This window comes from Ictidomys tridecemlineatus, chromosome X, assembly GCF_052094955.1.
Source record: "Ictidomys tridecemlineatus isolate mIctTri1 chromosome X, mIctTri1.hap1, whole genome shotgun sequence".
Taxonomy (NCBI): Eukaryota; Metazoa; Chordata; class Mammalia; order Rodentia; family Sciuridae; genus Ictidomys; species Ictidomys tridecemlineatus.
In genome coordinates, this window is record NC_135493.1 from 53,950,966 (window position 1) to 53,967,027 (window position 16,062).

Below are 16,062 nucleotides of genomic sequence, written 5' to 3' on the forward strand. Positions count from 1 at the left end.
TTTTGAGGAACCTCCTTACTGATTGCTATAGTAGTTTTATTAGTTTACAATCTTACCAACAGTGTGAAAGTGTTCCTTTTCCCCCATATCCTCTCTAGCATTTATTATTGTATGTATTCTTGATGGCCTCCATTCTAAATGGAGGGAGATAAAATGTCATTGTAGTTTTGATTTGCATTTCCCCGATTGCTAACAATGTTGAACCTTTTAAAAAATATATTGTTGGCCATTGTGTTTCCTCTTTGAGAAGTATCCATTTAATTCAGTTTCCTGCTTATTGATTTTTTTTTTTGGTGTTATACTTTTTGAGTCAGGATATGAACCTTTTGTTGGAAGAGTAGCCAGCAAAGATTTTTCTCCCATTATGCTCTCTCACTATACCCTTAGTTGTCTCCTGTATTTCACAGAAGCTTTTTAATTTGATGCCATCCCATTTATTAATTCATTATATTTTTTTCATAACCTTTATGAGTCTTTTTGAGAAAGCTATTTGTGCTTATATGTTGGAGTATTGACCCTATATTTTCTTCTGTCAGGAAAACAGCTGTTTTGGATCAAGTATATCTGAGTTGTAATTCATACAACTCTAATCACAAGTGATTTTTCTTTGCCCATGTTTTATAAATTCTCTAGCCTCAGTATTTTCTTCTTGGACAGATTCATTCCCAGCAGTGTAAATCTAAGTCAGCATAACAGACCAAAGAACTGGAGTGAGAGAATACAGAACTTTGTGGGATATTTCCATCTACCAGGCAGTTCATTACAATCAGGTTACTAAGACCAAAATGTTCCCAATTTCAGTTAAATCTACATAGGAAATAGTTATGTAACAAAGACTTGGTTTTGCCAATGTGAATGTTAGCACTGGTACTGAAGTTCAAATACAAGGGTTCTCTGTTGGAGTTAAACATCTCCTTTAGCTTCAACTTTGGACCCTGTCATGTGGTATATTTCACTAGATCCTTCTTTCCTCTGCTGTTTCAAGAGGCAAAGCAAAGTTCTTGAAGCAATCATGAGCTAACTTCTGCCATAGGAGCCACTTTCTTCCAGACCAGTCAAGCAAGTCACTTGAGTTCTTTTTATATTTCCAGCTCTTGATTAGCAGTCTTTATAGGAAGGTCCTGCTGCATATAGAAATCAGACCTAGTATCCATGATTTCCTCTTTTCCTCAAACTAGCTTGGTACCCATTTTATTTGTTTAAATTTTACACCATTTTTGAAGATAGTGAAGTGGGAGTTTTCTTTAACTTTGCCCTGTTCCACCTGTATCAAAGTAACCTACTCACCGTTTTTTGTCATTTTTTTTTCTCTTTTCCTTTTTGCACCAAATCCCAGAAACGGTCAGATCCACTCTCAATATATCTTGCCTGGACTATTATAATTGTTTTCTAATTTTTCTCCCTTGTCTATATTTTATTCCACTTCAAATTTATCCTTTATGTTAGTGGTAAATTAATCTTCCTGAAACACTGCCATGATTATTATCATTCCAGCTTTAGTATGTTCAGTGGTTGCCTGTTATCATCAGGATTAAATAAAATCTCCTTACCAGGAATTTTAAGCCCTTCTGGCATGGGCTCCCTTGTTCCCCTTTGTACTCTAGGCTCTGATTGCTCCCTTAAATATAGTCTCTTTTGTAGCTAAGTTAACATTCCTTCCTTCATATTTGCAACTTCTTGTCTCCATACTTTTCTTCCTGCTATAATTTCTCAGATTTAGTTAGAGAGATGTTGATTTTTTAATCAGGAAAACATTTCATAGTCCACTAAATTGAGTACACATGAAATTGTCTCTTGGTAATTTACAATATTCATTAATATTAAACGGATATAAGAAGTCCTACGCTGGAGAAACTGTATACCTCTTTTATATAATTTTCCTTGACAGGTTTGACTACAGAACTCTTAATGTCAGAACACATATTAACATCTCTTGGAAATATCACTTGCATAGAATTTACTTGAGAAATGCTGGTTTATGTTATACTCTTTCAGAAATCCCATACCTTGTTCATATGTGCATGTGAAACATATACTATAAAGGAGAAACTAAGTAAGGTGTCCTTTGGAAACCTTCAATACCTCTATCAGGGAATTTCTCTGAAATTCCATATTACTTTCTAAGTCTACTATTGTTTTATTTATTTATATGCCTTCTCTATTTATTCCATATGAGTGTAAGCACCTTAAGGACTTAAGCTCACCTAGCACAGGGCCTTATTACTTAGTAAGTATTTATTTACTGTTAAGTATAAAATTTTAGTTGCACTGCACTTTCTAGTGTTCCCCAAATGGTTTAAAATATAAAATTATTAATTTAGTGTGTTTAGGTTACAGTACTATATTGTAGCCTAATTTAATTGATCAATTCCTAATTGCTCATTAGAGGTAAGAAAATACTGATAATTTTTGAATTTAAAGGAATTTACATTTTTTTCAATTGAAATTGGGGGCATTTTACCACGGAGCTACATCCCAACCTTTTTATTTATTTATTTTTTATTTTGAGACAGGGCTCACTATGTTGCATAGGGCCTTGCAAGTTTGCTGAGGCTGGGTTTGAACTTGTGATGCTCCTGTCTCAGCCTTCCTAGCTGCTTGGATTATAGGTGTTTGCCAGTGAACCTTTAATGTAAACATTGGAGATTCTTAATTAAAAATGTAAGATGTATATTTAACTTAAATAAATTCTTGATTTTTTTTATGGTGGTGCAGGGGATCAAACCCAGGGTCTTAAACATGATTGGCGATTGAGCCATACTGAGCTATACCTCCTGCCTAAAATTCTATTTAAAATAATAACATTGTTGTGGTTATACAAGTTTTATAATAAACATATGAGGCAAAAATTTGATGTTTATACGTACATCTTATTTGCTGTGTCTTCATTTTTAATTTTGCCATCCAATAAAAAATGGGCAACACATTTTGCATTTCAAAATATTTAAAAGTCTATTTATGCACAAACACTGTAGGAAAAATTACTATGATCCTGAATTTTTAATTTCCCCACAATTTCTTTGATCTCAGTCAAGACTGTGATTGTCACTTTTTTATGATTTTGCTAATTAAAAGTAAAATTAAAAGTGTTTTGCATATTCAAATCATGTGTGATTTTTCCTGACTTCAGGAGAGGATTTGATTCCCTGGGAAGATTCATTGCTAAATATAGGAACACTTTAGTAATATATATTCATAAAAATACATAAACATTCATATATATGAATAAAATACTTGGTCATTGTGCATTGAATATTATGGAAAACGTTTCCATGATCATATTGATCTATGGCTGTTAATTTTTAATATTTTTATGAATAGGAAAATCATTTAAATTAATTCTTCCAAAAATATGTTTTAAGGTATGTTGTAAAGATATTTCTAAGTTTAATTAGTACAATTAATAGTCTAAGTAGAAAATGTATATTAATAAAGGTAAGAGGATTTTCTTCACAGATGAAAATAATACTATACCAAGAAATTTCATTAGTTTTAAACCTGTTGTTTGGTTAATCTAATGTCCTTTCTTTATTAAAGCAACATATGCTCATTGATAGTTTTCTGTAAGAATATTTATAATGAACAGCTCCACTTTTATATTCGTTTTAGAAAGTGAATCATAGTTATCAGTAATGAGTTAAAGAAATAGTCACAGATTCATCATCAAACAAGAAGACAGTGTGGAATGCAGTATTCTCTTTCATCCATTATCCATTGTCATTAGCAAATACATTTGAGGTTACTTTCCCATAGTAGAAAAAAATTATTCTTCTTTCATAATTCAGTCTGTGAATGAATTCTCCTCATGCAGATGACACCCATTCATGAAAATATAGTCTGTTATTAGTGGAAAGAAGACCACATTTGCCGTTAGAGGCATCACATTCAAATCCTAATCATGTTTCCAACTATGTAGCTTTTGTTCAATCATTTAACTTTTTGCAGTTAGGGTTTCCTCGTCTGTAAGCAGTGAAATAAAAGTGCCCTATCTATACTGCAAGGTCATAATAAAAATAAAAAAAAATAATAGCTGTAAACTGTTGGTAAGCATATATTAGTATGCAAATTAATATTCTTTAGTATTAATTATTGGAATTAGAAGACAGCTAAGTTCCTGGTGCTGAGAAAGAGTCTTGTGTAAAGCTAATTAGCCCCCAAGGGATTTGAATCTGTGACCTTGTATTAATTAGCCCCTAGTCAAACCAACTAGTCTACATGCCCAAACTATATACAGTACTTCTTCTTTGGATATATTTATGATGAAATATAGGTTTTCATTATTTTTGTAGAGTATTTCAAAAAATCTTGAATGATGCCAACTTTTCTATCCTTGATGTATTAGCAGTACTAGTTGCTGTCCAGACTTTGTAATGCTTACCAAAATGTACACAAGTCTTTTATATGTACTATTAAAGTATAAAATCTTAAGGCTTCAAAAAGGCATATGCAGGGGAAGTTTTGTTGTTCAGCGGTAGAGAGCTCGCCTCGCACATGCGAGACCTTGGGTTCGATCCTCAGCACCACATAAAAATAAATAAGTGAAATAAAGGTATTGTGTCCAACTCCAACTAAAAAATAAACATTTAAAAAATGGCATATGTAGTCTTTTTTTTTTTCTTTTCTTTCTTTTGTACCAGGAATTGAACCTGTGGGTGCTTAAATATTGAGTCACATCCATCCACAGCCCTTTTTAAAACATTTTATTTAGAGATAGTGCCTCTCTGTGTTGCTTAGGGCCTTACTAAGTTGCTCAGGTTCACTTTGAACTTGATATCCTCTTGTCTTAGCCTACCAAGCTACTGGGATTACAGGCATGTGCCACTATCCCCAGAAAGCATATATAATCTTAAACCACAAATGTCTACTGTTTGTATACTTTCTGCTATATTTTATTCTAAGGTTAAACTCATACCATTTATTTTTCAGGGCCATGGATCCTTGAATTCATCAGGAACTCCAGGTCCTCCTCCTCCACCACCTCCCTTGCCAGGTATTGGCCCACCACCACCTCCACCACCTGCACCTCTACCTGGAGCTCCTCCTCCTCCACCACCTCCATTATCTGGATTTGGGGGTATTCCACCACCACCACCACCACCTTTATTTGGAGGACCTCCTGCACCACCACCCCTCGGAGGAATGTCTTCTCCCCCAGGAATGCCACTTGATCTACCTTATGGTATGAAGCAGAAGAAAATATATAAACCCGAAGTGTCCATGAAGAGAATCAATTGGTCAAAGGTAATTGTTTTAGTCAACTTTTCATCACCATTACCTAAAGATCTGATAAGAATGAGGAGGAGAAATTTGATGCTCATGGTTTCAGAGGTCTTAGTCCATTGATGGATGATTCCTTTCCTCTGGGCCCAAAGTAACATTATGGTAAAAGAGTATGGAGTAGGATAGCAGTAAGGACATGGCACATATTAAGCAGAGAAAGAACTCTGCTCACTAGGGACAAAGTATAAATAGCAAAGGAAGACCCATGTGTTGCACTTCATGCCACTACACCCTAACTATCTATAGTTACTACCCAGTTAATCCTTGTCAGTTCATGAATCTACTGATATAGTTACAACTCGCATATCTAATTCTTTCTCCTCCAAACAATTTTGCATCACCTCACATGTAAGCTTTTGGGGGCACATCTCATACCTAAAACATAACAGTAATACTGTAACTATAGAGGTTTTTGTCTTTGTCTAGCTATGATTGACCATTAATGTGTTGAGTTCATTAGTACATGTAAGTGTTGCATAAAGTTTGAGATGACTAATGACTTGTGCTGCTTTCCTTTGGGAATTCACCATCTTATGTCCATCTTTCAGATTACTACCTAGATGAGTAGAATCCCCCCACACATAGTTTGAAATTATAAGGAAGGCAAAAGAAAAATTAAAAGTAGTATAGAGAATGCTATATGGAATATATCATCAAATGAAAAATAATTAAGATTTTTACCTCTGTTAACTTGAAGTAACATTTCTTAAATAAAATCTTTTCTGTTATTGAGCCTTGTTTTTTTTTTAGTTATTTTTACTCAGAAAGCAATTTTTTTTTGGTTTTAAGCTTTCAGATAATGTGCAGTAGCTGACAATATTCAGTGGTGATATAACTTAAGTATTTTTGATATTGTATATGAAAATATTTTCTTCTGAATGTTATTTTGCTTTGTTATTATTATCAAGTAATATGTTTTTTTAAAAAATTATTATACAGATTGTCATAGTTCTCATTCATTGGAAATTAATCTTCTAATGAGAATACATTTACCCAGAAACATGTAAAGCTGTATCTGAACGTGTCTGTGTATTAAGTTGTTTTGATTCAATTGATGATTCAGTTGTTTTTAAAGATTAAGCTCAAAAGAGTATATTAATTATAAATGGTTTTAGTGTATAGTTATTTGTAATTAGTCACAGTCCACCAAAATATATGATTCAGAATTTGTTAGTTCAGTTTTCTGTGTATATAAAATTAATGATAGGTTTGGTAATTTAGTGTACACTGGAATGATACTTAATGTATCACCAAAGCATCAAAATGTACTGAAAATGCATAATTCTAATTTTGGATTTGTTGTAGTAATATCACAATTCTATGGAACTATACTGCCTGGATTGAAAACCCAGCTGTGCCATTTACTAGCTTCAGCAGTTACTTAAACATTTTGGGGCTCAATTTCCTTCTCTTTAACATGGAGATAATAATAGGTCCTACCTTGAAGGACTATTGTGAGGATTAGATTAGTTAATATATGGAAATCACTTAAGACAGTAACTGACACATAGTAGGAGGTATGTTTAAGCTGTTATTATGGTTGTTGCCTTCAACGTAATCAAAGAACATGGAAAATTCAGTGGTGCTGTCTTACATTTCCTGTTTTCAAATAATTAGTGCATATAGAATATGTGTGAATTGAAGAAGGATTTACTAAATTATTCTTAAGACTCTTCAGTAGAAGAATTTTTAAAATGTAATTTTCTATATGGCCTATTGTTGTTGTATACTTTTTCTGCATGCCAACAGAATTTTGAGAGTTTTGCAATGAATATTTACTCTATGTGTGTTGTTTTGATAGATCCTAAAATTGCTTTAGTGGTAGATGAATAAAAGAATTGCCATTCAACTCTGTTGAAAGTGAAGTCTTTGAAAAATTTAATATGAAATAATAACTTAGAAACTTATCTTTGCTATTTTTGTCTCAGATCGAGCCTAAAGAATTATCTGAGAACTGTTTCTGGTTAAAAGTAAAAGAAGAAAAGTTTGAAAATCCAGATCTCTTTGCAAAATTGGCACTGAATTTTGCTACCCATATAAAAGGTACATCTTTTAAAATATATAAATTTCTGATTCTGATATATTGCAATTTAGCACCATGCCAAACATTTTTAGAAATGTATATATGTGAAATTTTTCCATACTGGATAGTGTCAAACAAATACATTAACAAATTAGCTGTATATTATCCAGTAAAGGAAAAAAAAAGAAAAAAAACTTTTTTTCCTTTGAATTTTATTTTGTATAAATGTTATTGTTCACCTGAAAATATAGGTTTTATCTTTTTGTGTTTAATATGTGTACTATCCCACATATTAAATTACAAGATTGTTAGTTTTCCTGAGGAACAGAGGAGACAAATTTGTTGATTCACCATGTAAGGGAAAATAGTTTAACAGAATACTAATGTCTCAGAAGTTTTCACAAAATTGGGATAAGATGTTGCCTTGGGGCTTACGTAGTCTTTTTCTTTTCCATTTATATCACTTACCAAGTTGGTTTCTTAGGAAATATCATAGTTTTTGTTATGGGTAGGTTTTCTGGATTAATATAAAAATCTGATGCCCAATAAGTATGTTTACTTATTTGATAATAGAGTACATTATTTATGATTAGATCCTTAACCTCTTGTGTATTTCATACATCTTTTTGATATTACTTTGTTAACTTCTCAATCTCTTGATTAATTATTGTGGTTCATGATTTCAGGTAATTGTCATTTCTGTTTCATAGTTACTACTAAATTGATAATTGAGAATAGAATTTTTCTGTCTGAAGGAGTCTTAACAGCTAAGAAATGGAAATATTCTGTACTCTTTTGCCCTTAGAATTAGCACTTTTGCCATCATTTGTCTGATTTGTCACACATGCCCTACAGTGTGAATTCTGGAAAATTTAGAGAGAGAAAGAGATGAAAATTATTTCTTTTTAGTTCTTTTAGCACATCTTGCACACTGGGAGTGCCCGTGTTCTATTTATTGTTTCTTATAGATTGAATTTTATACACACTTGCATCTGCACATGCTCGCGCACGCAGAGAAATCTGGGGTGGTTAGAGTATTCTGAAAATTTTTTACCTTAAAAAAATGTTTTGCCAGTAGTATTTTTTTCGTCATTCATCATAGTAGACTTCACATTTAAAAGGTTCTTCAGTGACTTCAGAAATAACTATTTATTATAGTCACTTCTTTAAATTGAAAACTTTCTAAAATAACAAATAACCCAATCAACAAATGGGCCAAGGACCTAAACAGACACTTCTCAGAGGAGGACATACAATCAATCAACAAGTACATGAAAAAATGCTCACCATCTCTAGCAGTCAGAGAAATGCAAATCAAAACCACCCTAAGATACCATCTCACTCCAGTAAGATTGGCAGCCATTATGAAGTTAAACAACAACAAGTGCTGGCGAGGTTGTGGGGAAAAGGGTACTCTTGTACATTGTTGGTGGGACTGCAAACTGGTGCAGCCAATTTGGAAAGCAGTATGGAGATTCCTGGGAAAGCTGGGAATGGAACCACCATTTGACCCAGCTATTGCCCTTCTCGGTCTATTCCCTGAAGACCTTAAAAGAGCGTACTACAGGGATACTGCCACATTGATGTTCATAGCAGCACAATTCACAATAGCTAGACTGTGGAACCAACCCAGATGCCCTTCAATAGATGAATGGATAAAAAAAACGTGGCATTTATACACCATGGAGTATTACGCAGCACTAAAAATGACAAAATCATGGAATTTGCAGGGAAATGGATGGCACTAGAGCAGATCATGCTTAGTGAAGCTAGCCAATCCCTAAAAAACAAATACCAAATGTCTTCTTTGATATAATGAGAGTAACTAAGAATAGAGCAGGGAGGAAGAGCAGGAAGAAAAGATTAACATTAAACAGAGACATGAGGTGGGAGGGAAAGGGAGAGAAAATGGAAATTCCATGGAAATGGAGGGAGACCCTCATTGTTATATAAAATTACATATAAGAGGTTGAGAGGGGAATGGGATAATAAACAAGGAGGGAAATGAATTACAGTAGATGGGGTAGAGAGAGAAGATGGGAGGGGAGCGGAGGGGGGATAGTAGAGGATAGGAAAGTTAGCAGAATACAACAGTTACTAATATGGCATTATGTAAAATTGTGGATGTGTAACCGATATGATTCTGCAATCTGTATTTGGGGTAAAAATGGGAATTCAGAACCCACTTGAATCTAATGTATGAAATATGATATGTCAAGAGCTTTGTAATGTTTTGAACAACCAATAAAAAAAGAAAACTTTCTTATAGCCAATTACTACTCAATTCTTATGATAGTTATTAAAATAATATTTGTGGTTAAAAAAAGAAAGAACTTTCCCTTTAATCAGATTTTTACCTTTCTTCCACAGAGAAAACCATTACTACCTAATTCCCACATTTTCTCTTAGGAATAATCTGTGCCTCTAGAAGCATATGATATTTATTATTTTTTGTGTTCTAATTCATGCTGTTTTCACTAAATGTACTTGTAGATTATTTTATGTGAACTTACATTTATTTACTGTGTTCTCTTTGCATACTGCTTTGCGTATTGCATTGCATTCTATGGTACGGAACTATCTTAATTCATTTCAGCAGTCCCCTATTGATGGTTATTCAGACTGGTTCTAGTATTTTACTTTTTCAAAAAAGTGGAGTGGCAACTCTGTTTAAACATGTACTTTTGTGTACATACATGAGAATCTCTAAGATAAATTCTAGAAGTGGAATTTCCTGAAAAAATGTTTTCTACATTTAAAATTTTTATATTATGAATTTTCCTGCCATGAAGTTTGTGTCTATTTATGGGGTCATCAAGAATGTATTTGGATACAGGTTGAACATTCCTAGAAATAAAAAAAAGGTCACTGTGATTAAAAGGTCAATTCAAGGAATGTATGAAAATTATAAATATATATGCATGCAACATAAAAAAGAACATTCCTAATCTGATAAATTCTGAAAAATTTTGATTGCCAATATAATGTCACATGTAGAAAATTCAATGCCTGACCTCTGTTACAGTTTGCAGTCAAGACACAGGCACACTATAATTATTGAATAAAATTATCTCAGGCCACATGTATAAGCTATACGTGAGCCAAAAATGAATTTCTTGTTTAGACTTGGGTCTCCTCCTCAAGATATCTCATTATGTATATGTATTTCCTAATTTGAAAATAGAATATGAAATCCAAAACACCTCTGGTCCCAAGCATTTTAGAAAAGGGATCTTATGCACATCTCCTTCCCTATAGCCATTGTCTATCTCAGAGGTGAAAATAGTAAGTCATGGATGTTATAATTTTTATTTTTTAAGTCAGAAGTGAGGTTGAACAGTTTTTATCCTGTTTATAGGCATTTTTTGACTTCTTTTTCTTTGAACTTCCTCCTCCATTTCTTTGTACATTTTCTATTGACCAGTTGCTGTTTTGCTTGTTGATTTATTTGTATTGAGCATTACAAGAAACATAGGTTTCATAAAATTTTAGTTAGCCTGGACCACACAACCAATTAAACACTGACTATTTTACTAATGAATAAACTCAAGTAAGAGACAGAGAAGTTAGTGTAAAACTCAGTGTAGTAGAGAGTTTCCAAATGTAATGTGTTAAGAGTAGAAAAAGCCAGAGTTTATAGAGTCATATCTTCTCCCTTTCTGGCTTTGATACTTGTAATATCAGTTACTAAATTTTATGATTCATAAAATAAATACACTGATGTTTACTTAGTAGTATTGTTAGAATTAAATAAAATTATATATTTAAAGTACCTAGCATAATGATTGCCATCAAGCATGCACTTAATAAAAATTAATTTGCTTTTCCCTCTCATTTACCTGATACTGTTTATACGTGTGTGTGTGTGTGTGTTATTGTTGTTGTTTTGACTATTGTCACTTAATACAACTGTTAATTCAGCAGGAGATTGTCTTCCTCTTCTTTGTAGCATGTGCTAGAGCTAACCAGTTACAGCAGAAGCAGTCTTTAAGGCTGCTATCAAAACCTGATGAAACCAAAGTAAATCCAAACAAATATCATATAAATGCTCTCAATTACTCACTGCTGTGAATGTTGCATTTTTATTTGTTTTAATTTAATTCTCTAAGTTTTTTATGTTAACACTACTCCTAGTTCCCTTACTTTGAATATTTAAGTACAAAGCAGGATGGGGCATCATCCCTTTCACCAAGAGTTATTTCTGAAGGGACATTTAAGGGATCAATTAACCATCATAGAATATTCTAGATATCCACAGCATAGCCAAAATAAGTTTTAATGATAGAAAACTGCCATTTTTTTTTTGTAACACTCAATAACTATTGATTGGTCTTCCTGTAATATCTGAAGTCCCTTGTCACTTGCAGTGCCTGGATTCATAATTTGGTCAATAGGTGGCAGGCTCAGTAAGAAATCAGCAGGAGGCTCTGGCTCCAGCAAACTTAAATAGCACTGCCTTGGCTTCCCTAGCTCTAGGGCACCACTTTATTCCCCATTATGCTTCTCATTGCAGTTCATTCAGCTGTATTCTGGAATGAGCAACACACCCGTTGTTTCTAAGACCTATTTCTAAAGCTCTTAGACTCAGTGTTCCAAAACCTTTGAGAACATTCCTCTCTTGCAAGGGCATTGGAGAGTTCACATCTCTCTTCTTGCTAAATGCACTGTAAAGCATCACTAGGCTGTTTGCAAAAAAAAGTTAAAAATTTTAGAATATCTTAGAATTGTTAAATAGAAGTTTTAAAATACACTAGTTCTGATATGTCTAATATTCAAGTGTTTAAATATTTAATATATGAAAGAACCATAAATTTTACTATTGAATTATTTTTTAGAGTTTTAGAGAAAATTACTTTTAATATTGTGTTAAAGATAGATTGTTTCTGTTTTAGCAAAGAATGACTCTTTTATTTCATTTTAGTTTGTAGAGTACCTAATATGTGCAAATTACTAAGCTAAATAGGAAGGAAAAATAAATAAAATCTTCATTTACTAGGGTACCCATAATCTATTGAGGGAGGTGGGAAGATGTATACTTCATTTAGTCAAATCATAATTTTTTAAAGCTATAGGACCACAATAGAAATGGTTAATTTTGAGTAGGGACAATAGAGAACCCAGAGGTGGTATTCTTTGAGTTGGTCCTTTACAATTAAGTAGAAGTTCAACAGAGAAAGTAGAAGAAAAAGTCATTTTAGCTAGAGAATATCATGAACAAAGTCTTAAATTAAAAACTAAAGATGAATTAAATTTAGCAGAAATTATTTGAGCAAAGAATGATGTATTGTACACCACTAAGAACCAGAAGAGGTTCAGAAAGCTCTACCTAGCATTGTGAGCAGTGATCTTTTATAGACCCAGCACTGAAACAAAGTAGAGAAATCAGCTAATTGGCTATAGTTTTGCATTTGGCTTATTCAGGCATGCTCTTATCACTTGACTACCTGTGACTAGGTGAAACTTGGTAGTTTGTGATGGGTTGAAACTCAGCTGTGTATTATAAAAAAAAAAAATAAACTTCCAAATTAGATTTTGGTTTCTTATGTAGGAACTCCATGTTAAGAGACAGCTCAGGTTTATGGTCTGTTATTAATTTAACAGCATGGAAAAGAGAAACACGTATTTTGTTGAAAGCTCTGGAGGGAGCTGGTTGAATTGGGACTGTGGAGTGAAGACACTTGGGAGTAAAAGTAGTAACGAGAAATTCACACTGAAGAATTTAGGTTTTATTTTTTAAGCATTAGAGGTACAATAATTTGATCATTTCCCCTAGACTAGACCTTTTTCGTGGATAGATAGGTGATGGAATTAACAGATAGGTAATGGACTGATGATTGTGAATAAATATTAGTAGGATAGATGAGATATGATATCCTGACTAGTGTGGGTGTTTAATATTCATCTCTAAGATCTCTTCTAGTTTTAGAATCTCATGTTTTTATGCTTATGACATTTAGGTTCTGCCTATAAAACCATCATGATGCCTTAAGACAAAATGCATATTGAAATCTGGATTAATGAAATATACATTTCTTTTCTATTTTTTGTGAAGTAATGGAAAGACAAAAGAGAGTAAGGTGGGGAAAAGGAAGAGGGAGAAGGAGGAGAGACAGCTGGAGAAGACTCTATTAGTGATTAAGAATATGATTGTATGTGAAACTGTTGTAATGTGTATGTGTGCATGTTTTCTAGTTTATTAGTCAATTTGATAATATTTGGAGACATGTAGTCATCAAGGCTATAATGATAGTGTCATTTTCCTTTAAAAATCTGTAGTAATTATAGATAATGATGATATTATGTAAGAATTAAAGTAATGATGTTTTACATTAACTAAATTCGAAATAATAATAAAATATGTAGCTTATAACTGCTAATTCTAATTAGAATTTCTAGGGTTCTCTAGAGGCTTCAGGAAAAACAAAGATAGTGTGTATGTGTAAGTTGTAAGCAATTTTTTGGTTTTAATGTTGCTTGGAGGAAATATAAGAAATAAACATAAGAGGTTAATAAAATTTAGCTTCTTCAATAATATATTTCTACAGTGCAATTTAGCTTTAATAATAACAGGAATTGAGGTGTTATAAATATTTCAAATCCATATAAATGTCATTTTGCAATGCTTGAAATATTGTGCATAGCTTCAAGATTATGGTGGAGCTGCATTTGAAAATGCATGTATATAAAAACACTTTTTCTCTAGGATCATATTTTAAATTGTGTTTCTCAATCTTAGAATCAACTGGCAGCTTCTAAAGACACACAGCATTCTATCCTTGTTTAATTGCTCAATACAGTCAAAAATTTAGTGAAATAATCAATACACAAAAGAATGTTAAAATCTAATTAATCAATTTTAATGATAAATAAATTCTTAGAATTGACTTGAAAATAATAAGATTTTGGTCTCATAATGTACATTCCTTATAAGATGATGCTAAACTGTCCAGAGAGAGCCCATGTCCTATCAAATAATTTGTCATCTTAATGACATAATTTATGCATGCTTCTGTAATATAAGCTTTCTACATAAGGAAACAAACAGAAAAGGCTTAATTTTTTCAGATAGCAAACTAAAAGCCACACCTACCTGTGTTACTTTGGGCTGCTATAACAAAATAATATAAACTCAGTACCTGATTATTATGGATTAGACATGAGGTGTCCCCCCAAAAACTCATGTGTGAGACAATGCAAGAAATTTAGAGGTGAAAGATTGGGTTATGAGAGCCTTAAACTAATCAGCGCATTAAACACTTGAATGGATTAATTGGGTTATAAATGTAGTTAGGTAGTGTAGGACTGAAGGAAGTGAATCATTTGGGGTGTGTCTTTGGGCTTCATATTTTTTATTTTTTTTTTTAAAGAGAGAGAGGGAGAATGAGAGAATTTTTAATATTTATTTTTTAGTTCTCGGCGGACACAACATCTTTGTTTCTATGTGGTGCTGAGGATCAAACCCGGTCCACACGCATGCCAGGCGAGTGCACTACTGCTTGAGCCACATCCGCAGCCCTGGGCTTTATATTTTGTCCCTGGTGGTGCTTCAGTTTCTCTCTGCTTGTCATGTTCTGAGCTGCTTTTTTCCACCATGATGTTCTACTTTATCTTGGGCCCAGAAATGGAGTGGCCATCTACGGCCTGAGACTTCTGAAATTGTGAGCCCTCCAAAAACTTTTCCTCCTCTATGTTGCTCATTGTTAGTCACAATGATGAAATAGCTGACTAACACACTTATAAACAACATATACTTTTGTCTCACAGTTCTGGAGCAGGAAAGTTCAGTTTCACTGGAAGTCATAGAGGGGGATAAGCTTGAGGGTTATGTTTCAACATATGAATTTTAGGGGGACATAAATATTTAGATTATTGCAATACCTGTGCATAATTTCATCATTGTTATTACATAATATGCTCTTTGGCTTTCTGAGGATATACTGATTATCTTTGTTGTTTTATCAAAATTTGTTTTTTACAGTATGAATATTTTATGTATTTCATCTTAGTATATCATATGCATTCATTTCCAATTGCCATTTTCCAGCATGAAATAATCCCTTCCTTTATACAAAGGAGGAAGCAAGGAATTTTTGAGCCAGGATAACATGCTATTGTTTAATTATAAGTCACCAATTACAGAGATCAGATGAGACTGAGCATCTCCTGCCTCCTAAATAAGGAGGGTTTCTAAATGGCTCTGTCTTTACATATTGGTCATGGTCTGTTGATTGTACTACTAATATTAACACCATCACTATAGTGACTATCTCTATCAATAATAATGTCAATCATTATAATAACAATAGTATATTTATGAAGCATTTAGTATGTACCAAGAGCTGTGATAAGTATGTTAAATCCATATTTCATTTAGCCTTCACACCAGCCCTAGATACTTCTATTATTGTTTTATAGGTGAAGAAACTGAGGCTATGAGAGATTAAGCAATATGTTTGGTTATATAGCTAGTAAGTGAGAAAAATGGGATTTGAGCCCAGGTTTGTTCTTAATCACTTCCCTATGCTGTAGCAATGACTGTTAATGGCTTCTATGTTCTTAGTGATTTGTGCATTTTGTTGCATAGTTAATGAGCCCTTTTTTGTACACTTAATGATATATTTCCACATGCATTGGCACTAAAGACAGTTCTTAAGAGCTGAAACCAAAGTTAGGAAGTTGTCCACTATCCACTGAAGGGAATAAGTTTATTCTTTCCATGACTTAGATGTTTTTTAGGGATTTTCTGCATGGAATCTCTC

At 33.0% G+C, this 16,062-nt stretch overlaps 1 protein-coding gene across 15 annotated transcripts in view; it reads left to right on the plus strand.

The window, feature by feature from the left end:
• Positions 1 to 16,062, plus strand: part of Diaph2 (diaphanous related formin 2) — an 802,473-nt gene that overhangs the window by 240,966 nt on the left and 545,445 nt on the right. For all 15 annotated transcript variants that reach the window (XR_013431759.1, XR_013431758.1, XR_013431757.1 and 12 more), the window contains 2 exons: positions 4,927 to 5,241; positions 7,209 to 7,323. Coding sequence is in view for 5 of the 15 variants with exons in the window: in XM_040283678.2 (XP_040139612.1) it covers positions 4,927 to 5,241; positions 7,209 to 7,323 (430 nt within the window). In the remaining 10 variants the exon portion in view is untranslated. The remainder of the gene's footprint in view (positions 1 to 4,926; positions 5,242 to 7,208; positions 7,324 to 16,062) is intronic.